General features: G+C 41.8%; 1 protein-coding gene across 2 annotated transcripts in view; it reads right to left on the bottom strand.

Annotated features, from left to right (window-relative positions):
- Positions 1 to 550: 550 nt before the first annotated feature.
- Positions 551 to 13,644, bottom strand: part of ankdd1a (ankyrin repeat and death domain containing 1A) — a 293,056-nt gene continuing 279,962 nt past the window's right edge. For both annotated transcript variants that reach the window (XM_043677683.2, XM_043677678.2), the window contains one exon: positions 551 to 3,155. In XM_043677683.2, the coding sequence (XP_043533618.2) occupies positions 3,094 to 3,155 (62 nt within the window). In that variant the 3' untranslated portion in view covers positions 551 to 3,093. The remainder of the gene's footprint in view (positions 3,156 to 13,644) is intronic.

Here is a 13,644-nt window from a genome sequence, read left to right as displayed (position 1 = left end):
ACACTTGTCATTCATATACCAGTGATCGGGGATCGGAAAAACTCCCCGGTCAGATACAGATGTGGTAAGCAGATAGGTAAACAGATCCTAGCTTCTTTGCACAAAGGGAAAATAAGCAGTTAGTGTGACCATGTTGAGACTATTGTGTCAAGTTACAAAAATAGTTTTTGCTGTAAACCATGGCACCTTTTATAAACAATGCAATGATGAGCAGCAATTTCATTCAGTAATATGAAAAATTGATTAATGGATGTAATTTTGCTCGCTGAGCTGGGAAGTTTGTTTTCAGACATTTCGTCACCGTCATCAGTGAACTTCCGGTGAAGCACTAGCAATAGTGACCCATTTTCTATTTATGTGCTTAGGTTTCCTTGGGTTGGTGATATCATTTGCTGTGGTGATGTCATTTCCTGTTCTTTTTCCTCAGAGGGTGTTAAATGGAGTCCAAGTTGACATGTTTGATACAGTTGGAATGCTATGCTTCCAGGAATTTTCATGTGCGTCTCTGTTTGGCTTGTCCTAGGATGGATGTGTTGTCCCAGTTGAAGTGATGTCCTTCCTCATCTGTAAATAAGGATACTAGTGAGAGTGGGTCATGCCTTTTTGTAGCTAGTTGATGTTCATGTATCCTAGTGGCTAGTTTTCTGTCTGTTTGTCCAATGCAGCATTTACTACAGTTCTTGAAAGACCCCATGCAGACAACAAGCAAAACTAATGGCTTTTGAGTGGGAAATCATGTCTTACAAACTTGATTGAGTTTTTTGAAGTAACAGAGAGGATTGATGAGGGCAGGGCGGTAGATGTGATCTATATGGACTTCATTAAGGCTTTCGACAAGGTTCCCCATGGGATACTGGTTAGCAAGGTTAGATCTCACGGAATACAGGGAGAACTAGCCATTTGGATACAGAACTGGCTCAAAGGTAGAAGATAGAGGGTGGCGGTGTAGCGTTGTTTTTCAGACTGGAGGCCTGTGACCATTGGAGTTCCACAAGGATTGGTGCTGGATCCTCTACTTTTTGTCATTTACATAAATGATTTGGATGTGAGCATAAGAAGTACAGTTAGTAAGTTTGCAGATGACACAAAATTGGAAGTGTTATGGACAGCGAAGAAGGTTACCTCAGATTACAACAGGATCTTGATCAGATGGACCAGTGGGCTGAGAAGTGGCAGGTGGAGTTTAATTCAGATAAATGCGAGGTGCTGCATTTTGGGAAAGCAAATCTTAGCAGGACTTATACACTTAATAGTAAGGTCCTAGGGAGATTTACTGAACAAAGAGACCTTGGAGTACAGGTTCATAGCTCCTTGAAAGTGGAGTCACCAGTAGATAGGATATCTACCAGTATGCTTTCTTTTATTGGTCAAAGTATTGAGTACAGGAGTTGTGATGTCATGTTGCGGCTGTACAGGACATTGGTTAGGCCACTGTTGGAATATTGCATGCAATTCTGGTCTCCTTTCTATTGGAAAGCTGTTGTGAAATTTGAAATGGTTCAGAAAAGATTTACAAGGATGTTGCCAGGGCTGGAGGATTTGAGCTACAGGGAGAGGCTGTACAGACTGGGGCTGTTTTCCCTGAAGCGTTGGAGGCTGAAGGGTGACCTTATACAGGTTTACAAAATTATGAGGGGCATGGATAGGATAAATAGACAAAGTTTTTTCCCTGGGATCGGGGAGTCCAGAACTAGAGGATATAGGTTTAGGGTGAAAGGGGCAAGATATAAGAGACCTATGGGGCAAATCTTTCACACACAGGGTGGTACATGCCAGAGGAAGTGGTGGAGACTGGTACAATTGCAACATTTAAAAGGCATCTAGATGGTTATATGAATAGGAAGGGTTTGGAGGGATATGGGCCGGGTGCTGGCAGGTGGGACTAGATTGGGTTGGGATATCTGGTCGGCAAGGACAGGTTAGACTAAAAGGGTCTGTTTCCATCTCTATGACTCTATAATGTCATTTACAAAATACCTTGCAAGTTCATTAGCTGTTGTTTTATGTGTGTTGGTGGGTTTGTGGGCTACCATGATGGCAAGAGGTCTGAGTAGTCTGGCAGTCATTCCTGAGATCTCTTTGATGTAGGGGAGAGTGGCTAGGGTTTCTGCACATGTTTTATCTGCTTGTTTGGGTTTGTTACTGAGAAATCGGCAGACTGTGTTCATTGGGTGCCAGTTCTTTCTGAATACACTGTCTAGGTGATTTTTCTCTGCTGTTCATAGTTCCTCTGTACTGTGGTAGCTCGTTGAAATAATGTTCTAATGCAGCTTCATTTGTGGGTGTTGGGATGGTTGCTTCTGTAGTTCAGTATTTGGTCCGTATGTGTTGTTTTCCTGTAGATGCTGGTTTGAAGTTCCTCATTGGCTGTTTGCTCTACTGTGATACATGAACATCAGCTAGCCACATGAGACACTCTCATTAGTATCCTTGCATACATATGAGGAAGGACACCACTTCGACTGGGGCAACACATCCATCCTAGAACAAACCAGAGACATGTGCGAGAATTCCTAGAATTCCAACCAGAATTCCATTACAAACACATCAACCTAGACCCCATTTCCAACCCTCTAGAAAAAGAACAGGAAATGACATCACCAGAGCAAATCACATCACCACAGGAACTGACATCACCAAAAGTACTGCATTCAGTAAAGGCCAATGAGCTCCTTGTATTATCTTTCTGTACACAAACAACCAAACCTTGTGTTTTCTGTCTTTTAGGTTATCAAAGATTTAATTATCAACTGTCCCAAAAGAACTGATCAATTCAAATTAAAATATGGGCTACCTTTTTTTTACTTTGACTTTTACAGCACCATTTCCTTTCATGAAGTTTAATAGAAATAATAATGATCTATATAATTGCTGTCAGGTTGTGATGGAGTGATTATCATTATAATGTGGCCTAGTCCTTTGATAGATTTTGTACTGATGTGTTGAGATCAAGTAGTTTATCTGAAAATCCACACAGTAACTTCTTGATAATGCCAGTCCTTGCCCAAAGTTCAGCATCAACCCTTTGACCCCTGTTCATGCAAACAAAATTCTTCAGTAATTCCAAATCTTCAGGATTCAGTTCTTCAGACATCACATCACTGCACATTTCCTGGGAGAACCGCAGTCAGCATTTGCTTTTCTTCGGATACTTTCTGAAAATCAATGTAATAAAGATAATTAACAAAATGAGAAATAGCGACTTATGTTACAGCTATATCCTGTGGTAAGTGATTGTTAGACACTGATATGTCAGGAACAAATTGTACTGGATTGATTAGAACACAAAAAAACTGAACCACATACAGACTTGAAAATGTGGATTAGAACATTAAAACCAAAACTTTGCATGCATAGGTGTCAGTTTGGTCAGTGAGCACAGGGAACAATAGGACACTGAAGGAGATGTTTGGCTGCAGTCACATTTACTGTGTGTGAGAGTGAGAGAGAGAGAGATAAGGAATAGGGAGGACTTCAGATGCTGGTGAGTCAGAGTTGATAAAGCGTGGCACTTTATCAACTCTACACAGATTTTTACGAAGTCGGTTCTATTAAAGAACTATGTCAAAAGGTAAAGGTTCGAGTAAGTCCCAACACATGAGTCGCTCACCAGAGACACCGGAAATGTCCACGGCTGCAGTTGCAGCCCCCTCCACTCGTCTGTCGGAGTCACGCACCCATCAGGTCCTGGCTGCAGAGTTGGCAAAACTACAAGAAATGATCGAGTTGTTGACTGAAGAGTAGTTCCGCGGTAGGCTAGACCCTATCGCGGCTATGCTCCACAAGCATAGGGAGCAACTGGAAGGTCTTGGATGCTGAATAAAGGACTGCAGCTTTGGAGACTGTGAGATCAACTCTTCAAAGGAACAGATCTGAGCTCTCGAGAAGGAGGTCCTTATCTTTCTTGAACAAGTTGATGACCTCAAGAACAGAGGTAGGTGAAATAATCTCCGTGTCATGGACTGCCAGAGTGAGTAGAAGACGACCAGCTAGTGAGTTTCTTTGAGAGCTGGCTGCCATGATTTCTTGGCTTGCAGGTTGCGTCAGGCAGGGTGAAAGTTGAGAGAACCCTTTGGGTAATGGTGTGTAGACCCAGTTTGGACCAGCGCCCTCGCGTGGTCCTACTGCGACTCCACAGTTACAGGGACAAAGTTACAGGGATCCCCAAGCCCTAACTCACGAAGGTTCCAGGATAATGTTCTTCCAGGACCTTTCTGCGGCTGTGATTCGTAAAAGAAAGTCCTTCGATGAAGCCAAGAGAAGACTGACAGACCTTGGTATCCAGTATTCCTTGAGGCATCCAGCAGTGCCTCGTTTCACTAATGATGGGTCTGTGCAATCATTTGACTCTTCAGAAAAAGTGAAAAATGTTTTGGACGCTTTAAAATAGACGGGATGACTTAAAGGATGTGGACAATAGTGTCTCCTTTTTTCTTTTCTCTCCTTTTCTTAAAGGAAGGGTTGCTGAATTTTTGCTGATATCAATGGTTGTTAAGGTATATTTAGGCTTGGGTAGACTGCCTACTTTTAAATCCCTTGTTAATATTATATTTTTTCTTAACTTTTTTGGCTTGGCTCTGGAATGCGGCTCAAGATGGAAGGAGTTATGAAGTTATGGGATATGTAAGTGCCCTTCACAAAGTGCCTTATATTTGGTTTAGTTTGTTGGGTTTTATTGTATACATAGTTACTAGTATGTTAGTTGTAGTAGTTTTAGTTTATGTATTTTTTAAGCTTCATGAGTCTTTTTTTTGTTTATGCTCAGCAATTGATAAGTCAAATTTTTACCCTTTTGGAGTTCAAATATTATTATAGAGAGTATGGCTAATTGGGTCCTCAAATGGTGTACCTGCAACATTAGAGGGAGCCATTCACCAGTTAAGAGGAAAAAGGCGCGTTTTAGTCTTAGAGAGGAGAGGGTGGACATTGCCCTTTCACAGGAGACTCACCTGGATGACAAGGAACATCTGAAACTGCAGCAGAGTGGGCTTGATTGGGTGTATCTTTGAGGAGAAAGTGAGGTCTGCAGATGCTGGAGATCAGAGCTGGAAATGTGTTGCTGGAAAAGCGCAGCAGGCCAGGGAACAGGAGAATCGACGTTTCGGGCATAAGCCCTTCTTCAGGAATTGATTGTGTGTATTCCTACTCTGAGTAGGGGAGTGGCCATACTTATTAGGAAAAATCTTCCATTTAAATTGTAGATCAAATTAAAGATGAGTATGGGGGGATTTGTCATTTTTAAAGCCTCAATACATAAAGAACAGTATGGTATTTTGAATTTTTATTGTCCCCTTAACTGTTTGATAGTTGTATTCTCCAAATTGATGGCTCTTGTGCTGCAGTAGATTATTATAGAGTGAGACTTTAATTGCCTTATGGATCCTGCAGTGCTTAGAATGCCTAGAGGCCTCTCTTCACAATCTTTCTTTATAATCTAAGTAACTAGTGAATTTAGGTGCGGAATTGGGATTGGTGGATGTCTGGAGGCATCTCCACCCAACGGGTAGGGACTTTGTTTTTTTTTTAATCCACACAAGTGTCATATTAGGATTGATCTTTTCCTAACGCCTGCATTATCCTTGGATTGGGTAACATCTTGTACAATTGGAATATTACTATTTCTGACCATGGTGCAGTATATTTAGAGATTGAAGTTAAGGGCAATGTTACAGGCTGTCAGCACTGTTGAATGGATCCCTTTATTCTTAAGGACAGTAAGTTAATTGAATACTTCTTTAATGAATTTAAGGTATTTTTAGCCACCAATTCAGATACGGCCAGCAACCTGTCTATTCTTTGGGAGACTGCTAAGGCTTATGTCAGGGGCATAATTATTTCTTATTCTGCGATTCATAAATGACACAAGGGGAACAGCAATGCCTGCTTGAGGCGCTTCTAAAGACAGCTGAGAAGGTATATTTTGATAGGCCATTGGTGGCTAAGCTGCAGCGGGTTGCAGCTGTTCAGTCCACCTTGAACTCCATGCTCACGCAGACAGCAAGGAAGGAATTTTCTTTTGTGAAACAAAGACTGTTTGAGCATGGTGACAAGCCAGGTAGGTATCTAGCATATCTTGCCAGGAGAAAGAATGCCCTCCCCAATCCATTACCTCAATTAGGGACTGGACTGGAATGGTTACTTGCGATTCTAAAAAGATCAATGCTGCATTTTGCAAATTTTATTTTGAACTATACCAGTCTGAACGTTGTGAGGATGGAATCCTTCTTTAAGAACCTGGATCTTCCAGCTGTTACCTCCAAACAGGCAGGTAATGCCCCTTTAGCAGTGCCAGAGGTTCAGGAGGCTGCGAAGCAGATGCAGAGTGGGAAGGCGCCTGGCTCTGATGGTCTTCCTAGCAAGTTCTACAAAGAATTTATAAATGTATTGTTGGGGCTGATATTAGACATGAATTATTACTCGTACAGCCACGATTTCCACCGTCCATCCTTGAGAGAGACTAATATTTCTCTTATCCTTAAGAAAGAGAAGACCCAAGAGGAAAGTGTCTCCTATAGGCCCATCTCACTTTTAAATTCTTATTTTAAAATCTTGTCCAAGGTTCTTGCATTAAGATTGGAAACTGTGCTGCCTTCTATTGTTAAAGACGACCAGACTGGTTTTATAAAAGACCATAGATCTTCCAATAATGTCAGGAGGTTACTGAATATGATTCAAGTATGTCAGCAGCAGTCATTTCAGGGATTAGTGATCTTCTTGGATGCACAAAAAGGCATTTGATTGGGTTGAGTGACCATATCTTTGTTATACCCTTGAACAATTTGGTTTAGGGCAGGTTTTTATTAGGTGGGTGAGGGTCCTTTACAGTGATCCTCTGGCAGCGATTCTCACCAATAATGTGAGATCTAGTCATTTTAATATCTGTAGGGGCAGTTGGCAAGGCAGTCCCCTCTCACCACTACTTTTTACATTGAGCCACTGGCAGAGGCTTTATCTGCAGGAATCCTAATATAGCCGCCCCAGAAGTAGGATCAAAATCACATAAGATCACGTTATATGCGGATGATGTTCTTGTCTTTTTGTCAAATCCAGTAGTCTTGGTACCCCATTTGGTGCAATGTATCAATTCATTTGGCTCCTTTTTGGGTTCTATGATTAATTTCACAAAATCAGAGGCCATGCCTGTGGGGTGGTGGTCTTAGGAGAATATCTGATGTGGAGGGTGAATCACAATTCCCATTTAAATGGTCACGGAAGGGGTGGGGGAGGGATTTCTTTATTTATGCATCTTTCTTACTCCTGTCTTTGATCAGTTGTTTGTGGCAAATTTTGCCCATTTGCTTGACAGGATTAAGCAAGATCATCAGCAATGGGAAGCACTTCCAGTATCCTGGCTAGGCCGAGTAGCTCTTACTAAAATAAATGTCCTTCCCCATTTGCTATACCCTATATGAATGCTCCCCTTAATATTTCCTAGGCAAACAGTCCAGAGACTTAATGGTTGGTTTAGTTCCTTTATCTAGGCGGCCTCCTATTAAGGAGGCGGCCTCCTATTAAGTTGACTAAATTGCAGTTGCGCCATGGACTGGGGTGGGGGGGGGGAAGAGAGCAAATGGACCTCCTCACTATTAAAAGGTATCAACTAAGTTCCTTTTTATCTTTTGTTACTGACTGGGCTTGTGAGGATCCAGCATCAATATGGCTAGATATTGAGGTCTCCCAGACAAAATGTCCCCTCATTAGCCTGTTGTTCTTCGGTAAACTGAAGACAGTTATAGAATATTGTCGTAATCCGATATTTATTAATGCTATCAAAGAGTGGAGGGAAATGCGGCAGAGTGAGCATAACATATCCAAAACATCTTTTCTTACACACATAGTAGGAAAGCTGGGTTTTCAGCTGGGGAAAATGGACCCCGGTTTTAAACTTTGGGTGGCTACGGGAATCTCCTGTTTGGGTGATTTATTTGATAGTGAAATAACAATATCCTTTGACCAATTAACCCATAAGTATGGTTTAGCGAACAGAGACATTTTTTTGTTTTCTTTCAGGTCAGGGATTTTATTCAAAAAGAGACCATGCTTTTCACCGACTCCTACAGATCTGTCACAGAAAAAGGTGCTTCATGCCAAAAGTACTCCCTCTGTTAGTACTCTTTATTATATGTTAGGGGATGATTTCTCAGAAGACGTTGAGTGGCTTTGTGGGGTCTGGGAGAGAGAGCTAGGGGTTGAGATCTCTATGGAGACATGGGAGAACATTTGTGAAAGTGCGAGAAAGATTTTGATCTGTAATAGGACCCATGCCATGCAGTTAAAGATTCTGGATAGGGACCATTTGGCCCCAGACCATCTCGCAAAATTTAAGATGGGAGTATCTTCATTATGTCCCAAGTGTAAAATAAGTATTGGTGCTCTCACTCTGTGGTCTTGCTGCAGGCTCTGTACCTATTGGAGTGCTGTGGCAGGAGAAATAGAGAGGATCTTAGGGATTGAAGTTAAGATGGAGTCTATCTCTCTTCTCCTGGGCCTATCAAATTTATCTTCTTTAGATGCTCATGGGAAAAAAAGAACTTTTTAATATTCTCACTTTTTGAGTGAGGAAAAATATTTTGATGTGTTGGGTCTCTGAAAACCCCCCGGGATCTGTCGAGTTGGCGTAGGCTAATCATGGAACATATTCCTTTGGACCTTCTTACAAATATGGAATACTGAAAAACTGAATTTTTTATATCAGGTATGGTGGCCCTTTATGGACTGTCTGGACGTAGATTTATCTTAACTAGGGCTTTTGTGTAGCCAAGACAATCTGATTTTGTGAACTTGATGTCCTCAAAGGAAGAATTTCGAATAGATTTATGTGTAATACTCCATGCTCTCGGAGGTTGGGAGCTAATGTTTTGTTGTGCTGAGCTGTTTTATTTATTTATTTATTTATTGCCTTTACTGATTTTTTCATCTTGCATATGAGTATAATTGTTTTTTGTTTGCTTTGTTGTTTTTTTTTCATTTTATATATATAGTGCTTTTGTTCGTTTGTTGTTGTAATTTTATAAAAAATCTTTTTCTTTCAATAAAAATATCTATAAAAAAGATTGGAAGGGTTTGGGATCCTCAAGAGCAGGGAGGCAAGCGCGAGGCTGGAAGGAGATCGAGTAATCTGAAACAGTAAGTTGAAGAAACAGATCAGGTTGGAACATGACAGGGAATGAGGAATGCCTGTTGGATTAAATTGCATTCATTTCAATGCAAGAGGGCTGACAGATAAGGCCGATGAACTCGGGGAATGGGTAAGTGCGTGGGACTAGGATGTTATAGCCATGACAGAAATATGGCTAAGGGAGGGTCAGGGTACAGGTGCTTTAGGCGGACAAAGATGATGGAAAGAGGAGAGGGGGAGTTGCATTTTTGATTAAGGCAAGTATCACAGCAGTAATCAGAGATTAAATAACTGAAGGAGCATCCAGTGAGGCTTTGTGGATGGAGCTAAGAAATAAGAAGGGGACGGTGATGTTATTGGGGTTGTACTATACGACCCCAAATAGTCAATAGTAATTAGAGGAACAAATATGCGGGATGACTGGGGAGACTTGCAGGAGTAAGGGATTTTAGTTTTCCTAACATGAACTGAAACTACCAAAGCGTTAAAGACTTAGATGGGGTGGGATTTGTTAAGTATGTTCAGGAAAGTTTCCTCAAGAGGGTCCTACTTGAGAAGGGGCAAAACTCAACCTACTCTTGGGAAATAGGGCAGGACAGGTGACTGAGGTGACGGTGGGGGAGTTTATGACCAGTGACCACAGTTTTATTAATTTTAAAACAGTTATGAAAAGGGACAAAACTGGCCCACAGGTTCAGGTTCTAAATTGTAGTAAGGCACATTTTGATGGAATTAGACAGGAGTTGCAGGCATTGATTGGAGTAGTTTGTTTGCAGGTAAAGGGACCTCCAGCAAGTGAAAGGCTTTTAAAAGTGAGATGGCTAGAATTCAAGGTCTATACGTCGCTGTGGGGTGAAGGGCAAGGTTGGCAGGAATAGGTAACCCCGGATGACAACAGATATTGATGCTTTGACCAGAAAAAAGGAGGCATGACTCAGGTACAGACAGCTGGGATCAAGGGAATCCCTGCAGGTATACAGGGAATACAGGAGTTTACTGAAGAAGGAAATCAAGAGGGTGAAAGGGGGGCACAAGGTAGCCTTGGCTGAGAAGACAAGGGTGAATTCAAAGAGGTATTTTAAGTATATTAAAAGAAAAAGAATAACTAGAGTGAGAGAATAGGACCCCTCAAGGACCAAAGTGGACATGTATGTGTGGAACCGCAGGACATGGGCGAGGTCTTCAATGAATATTTCTCCTCTGTGTTTACCGTGAAAAAAGACACTAAGACTTGAGAACTTGGGGAAGTTAGTGGTGATATCTTAGGGTCCACAAGAGAGGAGGTGTTGGATGTATTAAAATGTATGAAGGTGGATAAATATCCTGGTGCTGACCAGATATATCCAAGAACACTGTAAGAGGCTAGAGAAGAAATTGCAGTGGCCCTGGCTGATATATTTGTATCATGTTGTGCCCTTATTCAAGAAGGGCTGCAAAGAAAAACTGGGAACTATAGACCAGTAAGCTTAACATCTGTGGTAGTAAATTACCTGAGAAGATTCAGAGTGATAAGATGCACATGCATTTTGAAAGATAGCGTTGATTAGAAGTAGTCAGCATGGCTTTGTGAATGGGAGATGGTGCCTCACAAATTTGTTAGAGTTCTTTGATGAAGTGACCAGGAAGGTTGATGAGGATAGGACGGTATGACAGTCTATATGAATTTCAGTAAGGCCATGATAAGGTTCCACATGGTAGTCTGCTCTGGAAGGTTAGATCACATGGAATCCAGTGAAGCTGGCAAATTGGATACACAATTGGCTTAATTGTCGGAAGCAGAGTGTAATAGTGGAAGGATGGTTGTTGGATTGGAGGCCTGTGATTAATGTTGTACCTCGGGTTGGTGCTGGGCCCATTGTTGTTTCCTATGTACATCAATGATTTGGATGAGAATGTATAAGGCATGATTAGTAAGTTTGCAGATGACACTAAAATAGGCGATAACGTGGACAGTGAGGAAGGTTATCCGAAATTGCAGCAGGACCTTGATCAGTTGAGGAAGTGGGCTGAGAAATGGCAAATAGTGTTTAAGAAAGATAAGTGTGAGGTCTTGCAATTTGGAAAGTCAAATCAAGGTAGGAGTTTCATGGTGAATGGTAGGGCCTTAAGGAGTGTAGTGAAATGGAGGGACCTTGGAGTTTAGGAGCATGGTTCTCTGAAAGTGGAGTCACAGGTAGAGAGGGCAGTGAAGAAGGCTTTTGGCACACTGGCCTTCATCAGTTAGGGCATTGAGTATAGAATTGTACAGGATGTTGGTGAGGCTACACTTGGAGTATTGTGTTCAGTTTTGATCACCTTGGTATAGGAAGGATGTTGTTAAACTGGAAAGAGTGCAGAAGAAATTTACAAATATGTTGCCAGAATTCAACGGTCTGAGTTATAGGGAGAAGTTGGACAAGCTTGGACATTTTTCTTTCAAGTATAGGAGACTGAGGGGGGGATCTTATAGAAGTAAATAAGATCATGAAACGCATGGGAGTGAATGCACTCAGTCTTTTTTCCAGGGTTGGGGAATCAAGGAGTAGAGGACATCAGTTTAAGGTTACAGAGGAGAGAAAAGGGAACCTAAGGGGCACAGATAGTGATACGATGTGGAATGAACTGCCAGCGGAAGTGGTTGAGGCAACATTCACATTTAAAAGGCAAATACATGGATAGGAAAGATTTAGAAGGATATGGGCTAAGTACAGGGAAATCGTGTTAGCGTGGTTGGACATTTTGGTCAGCATGGAACAGTTTGGGCTGAAGGGCCTGTCTCCATGCTGTAGGATTCTATGACTTCACCATACTTGGCTGAAAGTTTGCTACAAGTCTGGCTGGTATTCAAAGGCTTGTCTTGATTCAAGTTGCCATCTATCATAAGTGGCCTGGTTGGATTTCATCTGGAAATTAAAATGACTTGCAGAATGAAGACAGGCCACAAAGAGCAGAGAAACTACTTAGATGAGACAGAGTGGAGCCAGAGAGAGGCAGTAGGCTATATCATAGTGGGTTTTTAAGAAGCAAATCTCTCACTTAAGCTTCAATGAACACTAATGCTTTTATTGTTTTGTTTCACAAAGGAAATCATGAGTGAAGTTAGCCACTGCTACAGCATCCAAGCAAGCATTATAACAGGCTCTCAAGGTGAAGTACTGCAAGTACTTCACAGCGTGTCTTCTTTCAGGCATGTAGAGATATTAATAACATCTTGAAGTCTGCAATTTGTTGTCGCATAAGGGAGATCATTGAGGTTCTCTATACACAGTGGCAGCTTCACATCATTCCCTCATTAACCTTGTTAAAGAAGTTGAAGAAGCACAACTATTTGCTCAGCTTTCAGGTTTTTCCATGGTGCAAGTGCCAATGACTGCATATGTTGGCTTGCATTTCCTCATCTCATTTGCATGAACCTAAAGTGACTCTTACATGGTGTGACCAGAGCGAGTTCCTAATCCAGTGAATGCTTCATTACCTTGGGATAGTCATAATTCTTACATCCTCCAGCAGTCTGCTGAGCCACTGGCACTCAATCCACTGACATAGGTCAAACCTGGTTACTACTGGGCATCAAGAGGTATCCATAACATGGCTCATGACTCTGGAGTGGGACCCACACAATAAACAAAGCTAGGCTGCAATGAGAGTCATGCCATCACAAAGAAAATTAGACAGTACACTTGCTGGATCCTCAAGCAATGGTTCCACTGTGTGGATTGATAGGAAGAATCCTGAGTTCTCCCAGAGTGTGTTCAAGATTTGTGGTACTATACTGAATACTGTACAACTTTGTCATTAGGAGGAGACATCCCTTGTCACTACTTGTCAGTTGAGAATCTGTGGAGGAAGACAAAAAGCAGACTAGACTACCTCAAGCTTACTTACAACCTTAGCACTCACTCATTTAGTGCCCACTTGCATGCTGAAAATATCTCTCCACTGTTTTGCCGATTAGCAAAGTCACAAAAATAGTAGCTAGCCTTCCTGGGAAGCAGCAATGCTCCCTCCAAGCTGTGTGGTGACTGAAGATTGGTTAGCTATGTTCCTCTAACTTTTCCTGCCGCTGTGTGAACCTTCAAGGCCCATGTGCAACAATGTCTTCCAAGAAGCTGTGTGGTGACACAGCTACTTGGAAGACATTGTTGCACATGGGCCTTGAAAGTTCACACAGCGGCAGGAAAAGTTAGAGGAACATAGCTAACCAATCTTCAGTCTAGCTATTGTTGGGGAGATTTCACTGCGGTGTTTAATGTAGGGCTAGGGAGGGTGACACTTCCAGCCCTGAAATGGTTAACAACAGCCAAGCGAGCTGCTGCAGGCGATTGCATGACTGCTGGAGCTTGTAAGGGATATGCATAATGTTAATTAAATCTTGGAGCCTGTAAATACCAGCCAGTATCAATTGCCCCATCGAAACTCGGGATTCATAAAGAAACTGATCGGAATCTGTAACTGTTAGACAAGTGTGAATTGCTCTATCGGAACCTGTAACTAGTGAGTGTGAATGGCTCTATTTAAGTCTAAAGTTGATAAGTGTAATTGACAAT

Source organism: Chiloscyllium plagiosum, unplaced genomic scaffold (assembly GCF_037043375.1).
Source record: "Chiloscyllium plagiosum isolate Xiang-an unplaced genomic scaffold, Cpla_swu_hap1 HiC_scaffold_39, whole genome shotgun sequence".
Classification (NCBI taxonomy): Eukaryota; Metazoa; Chordata; class Chondrichthyes; order Orectolobiformes; family Hemiscylliidae; genus Chiloscyllium; species Chiloscyllium plagiosum.
The sequence above is the reverse complement of the archived record's forward strand: the minus strand, read 5'-3'. Positions and strand labels throughout refer to the sequence as shown.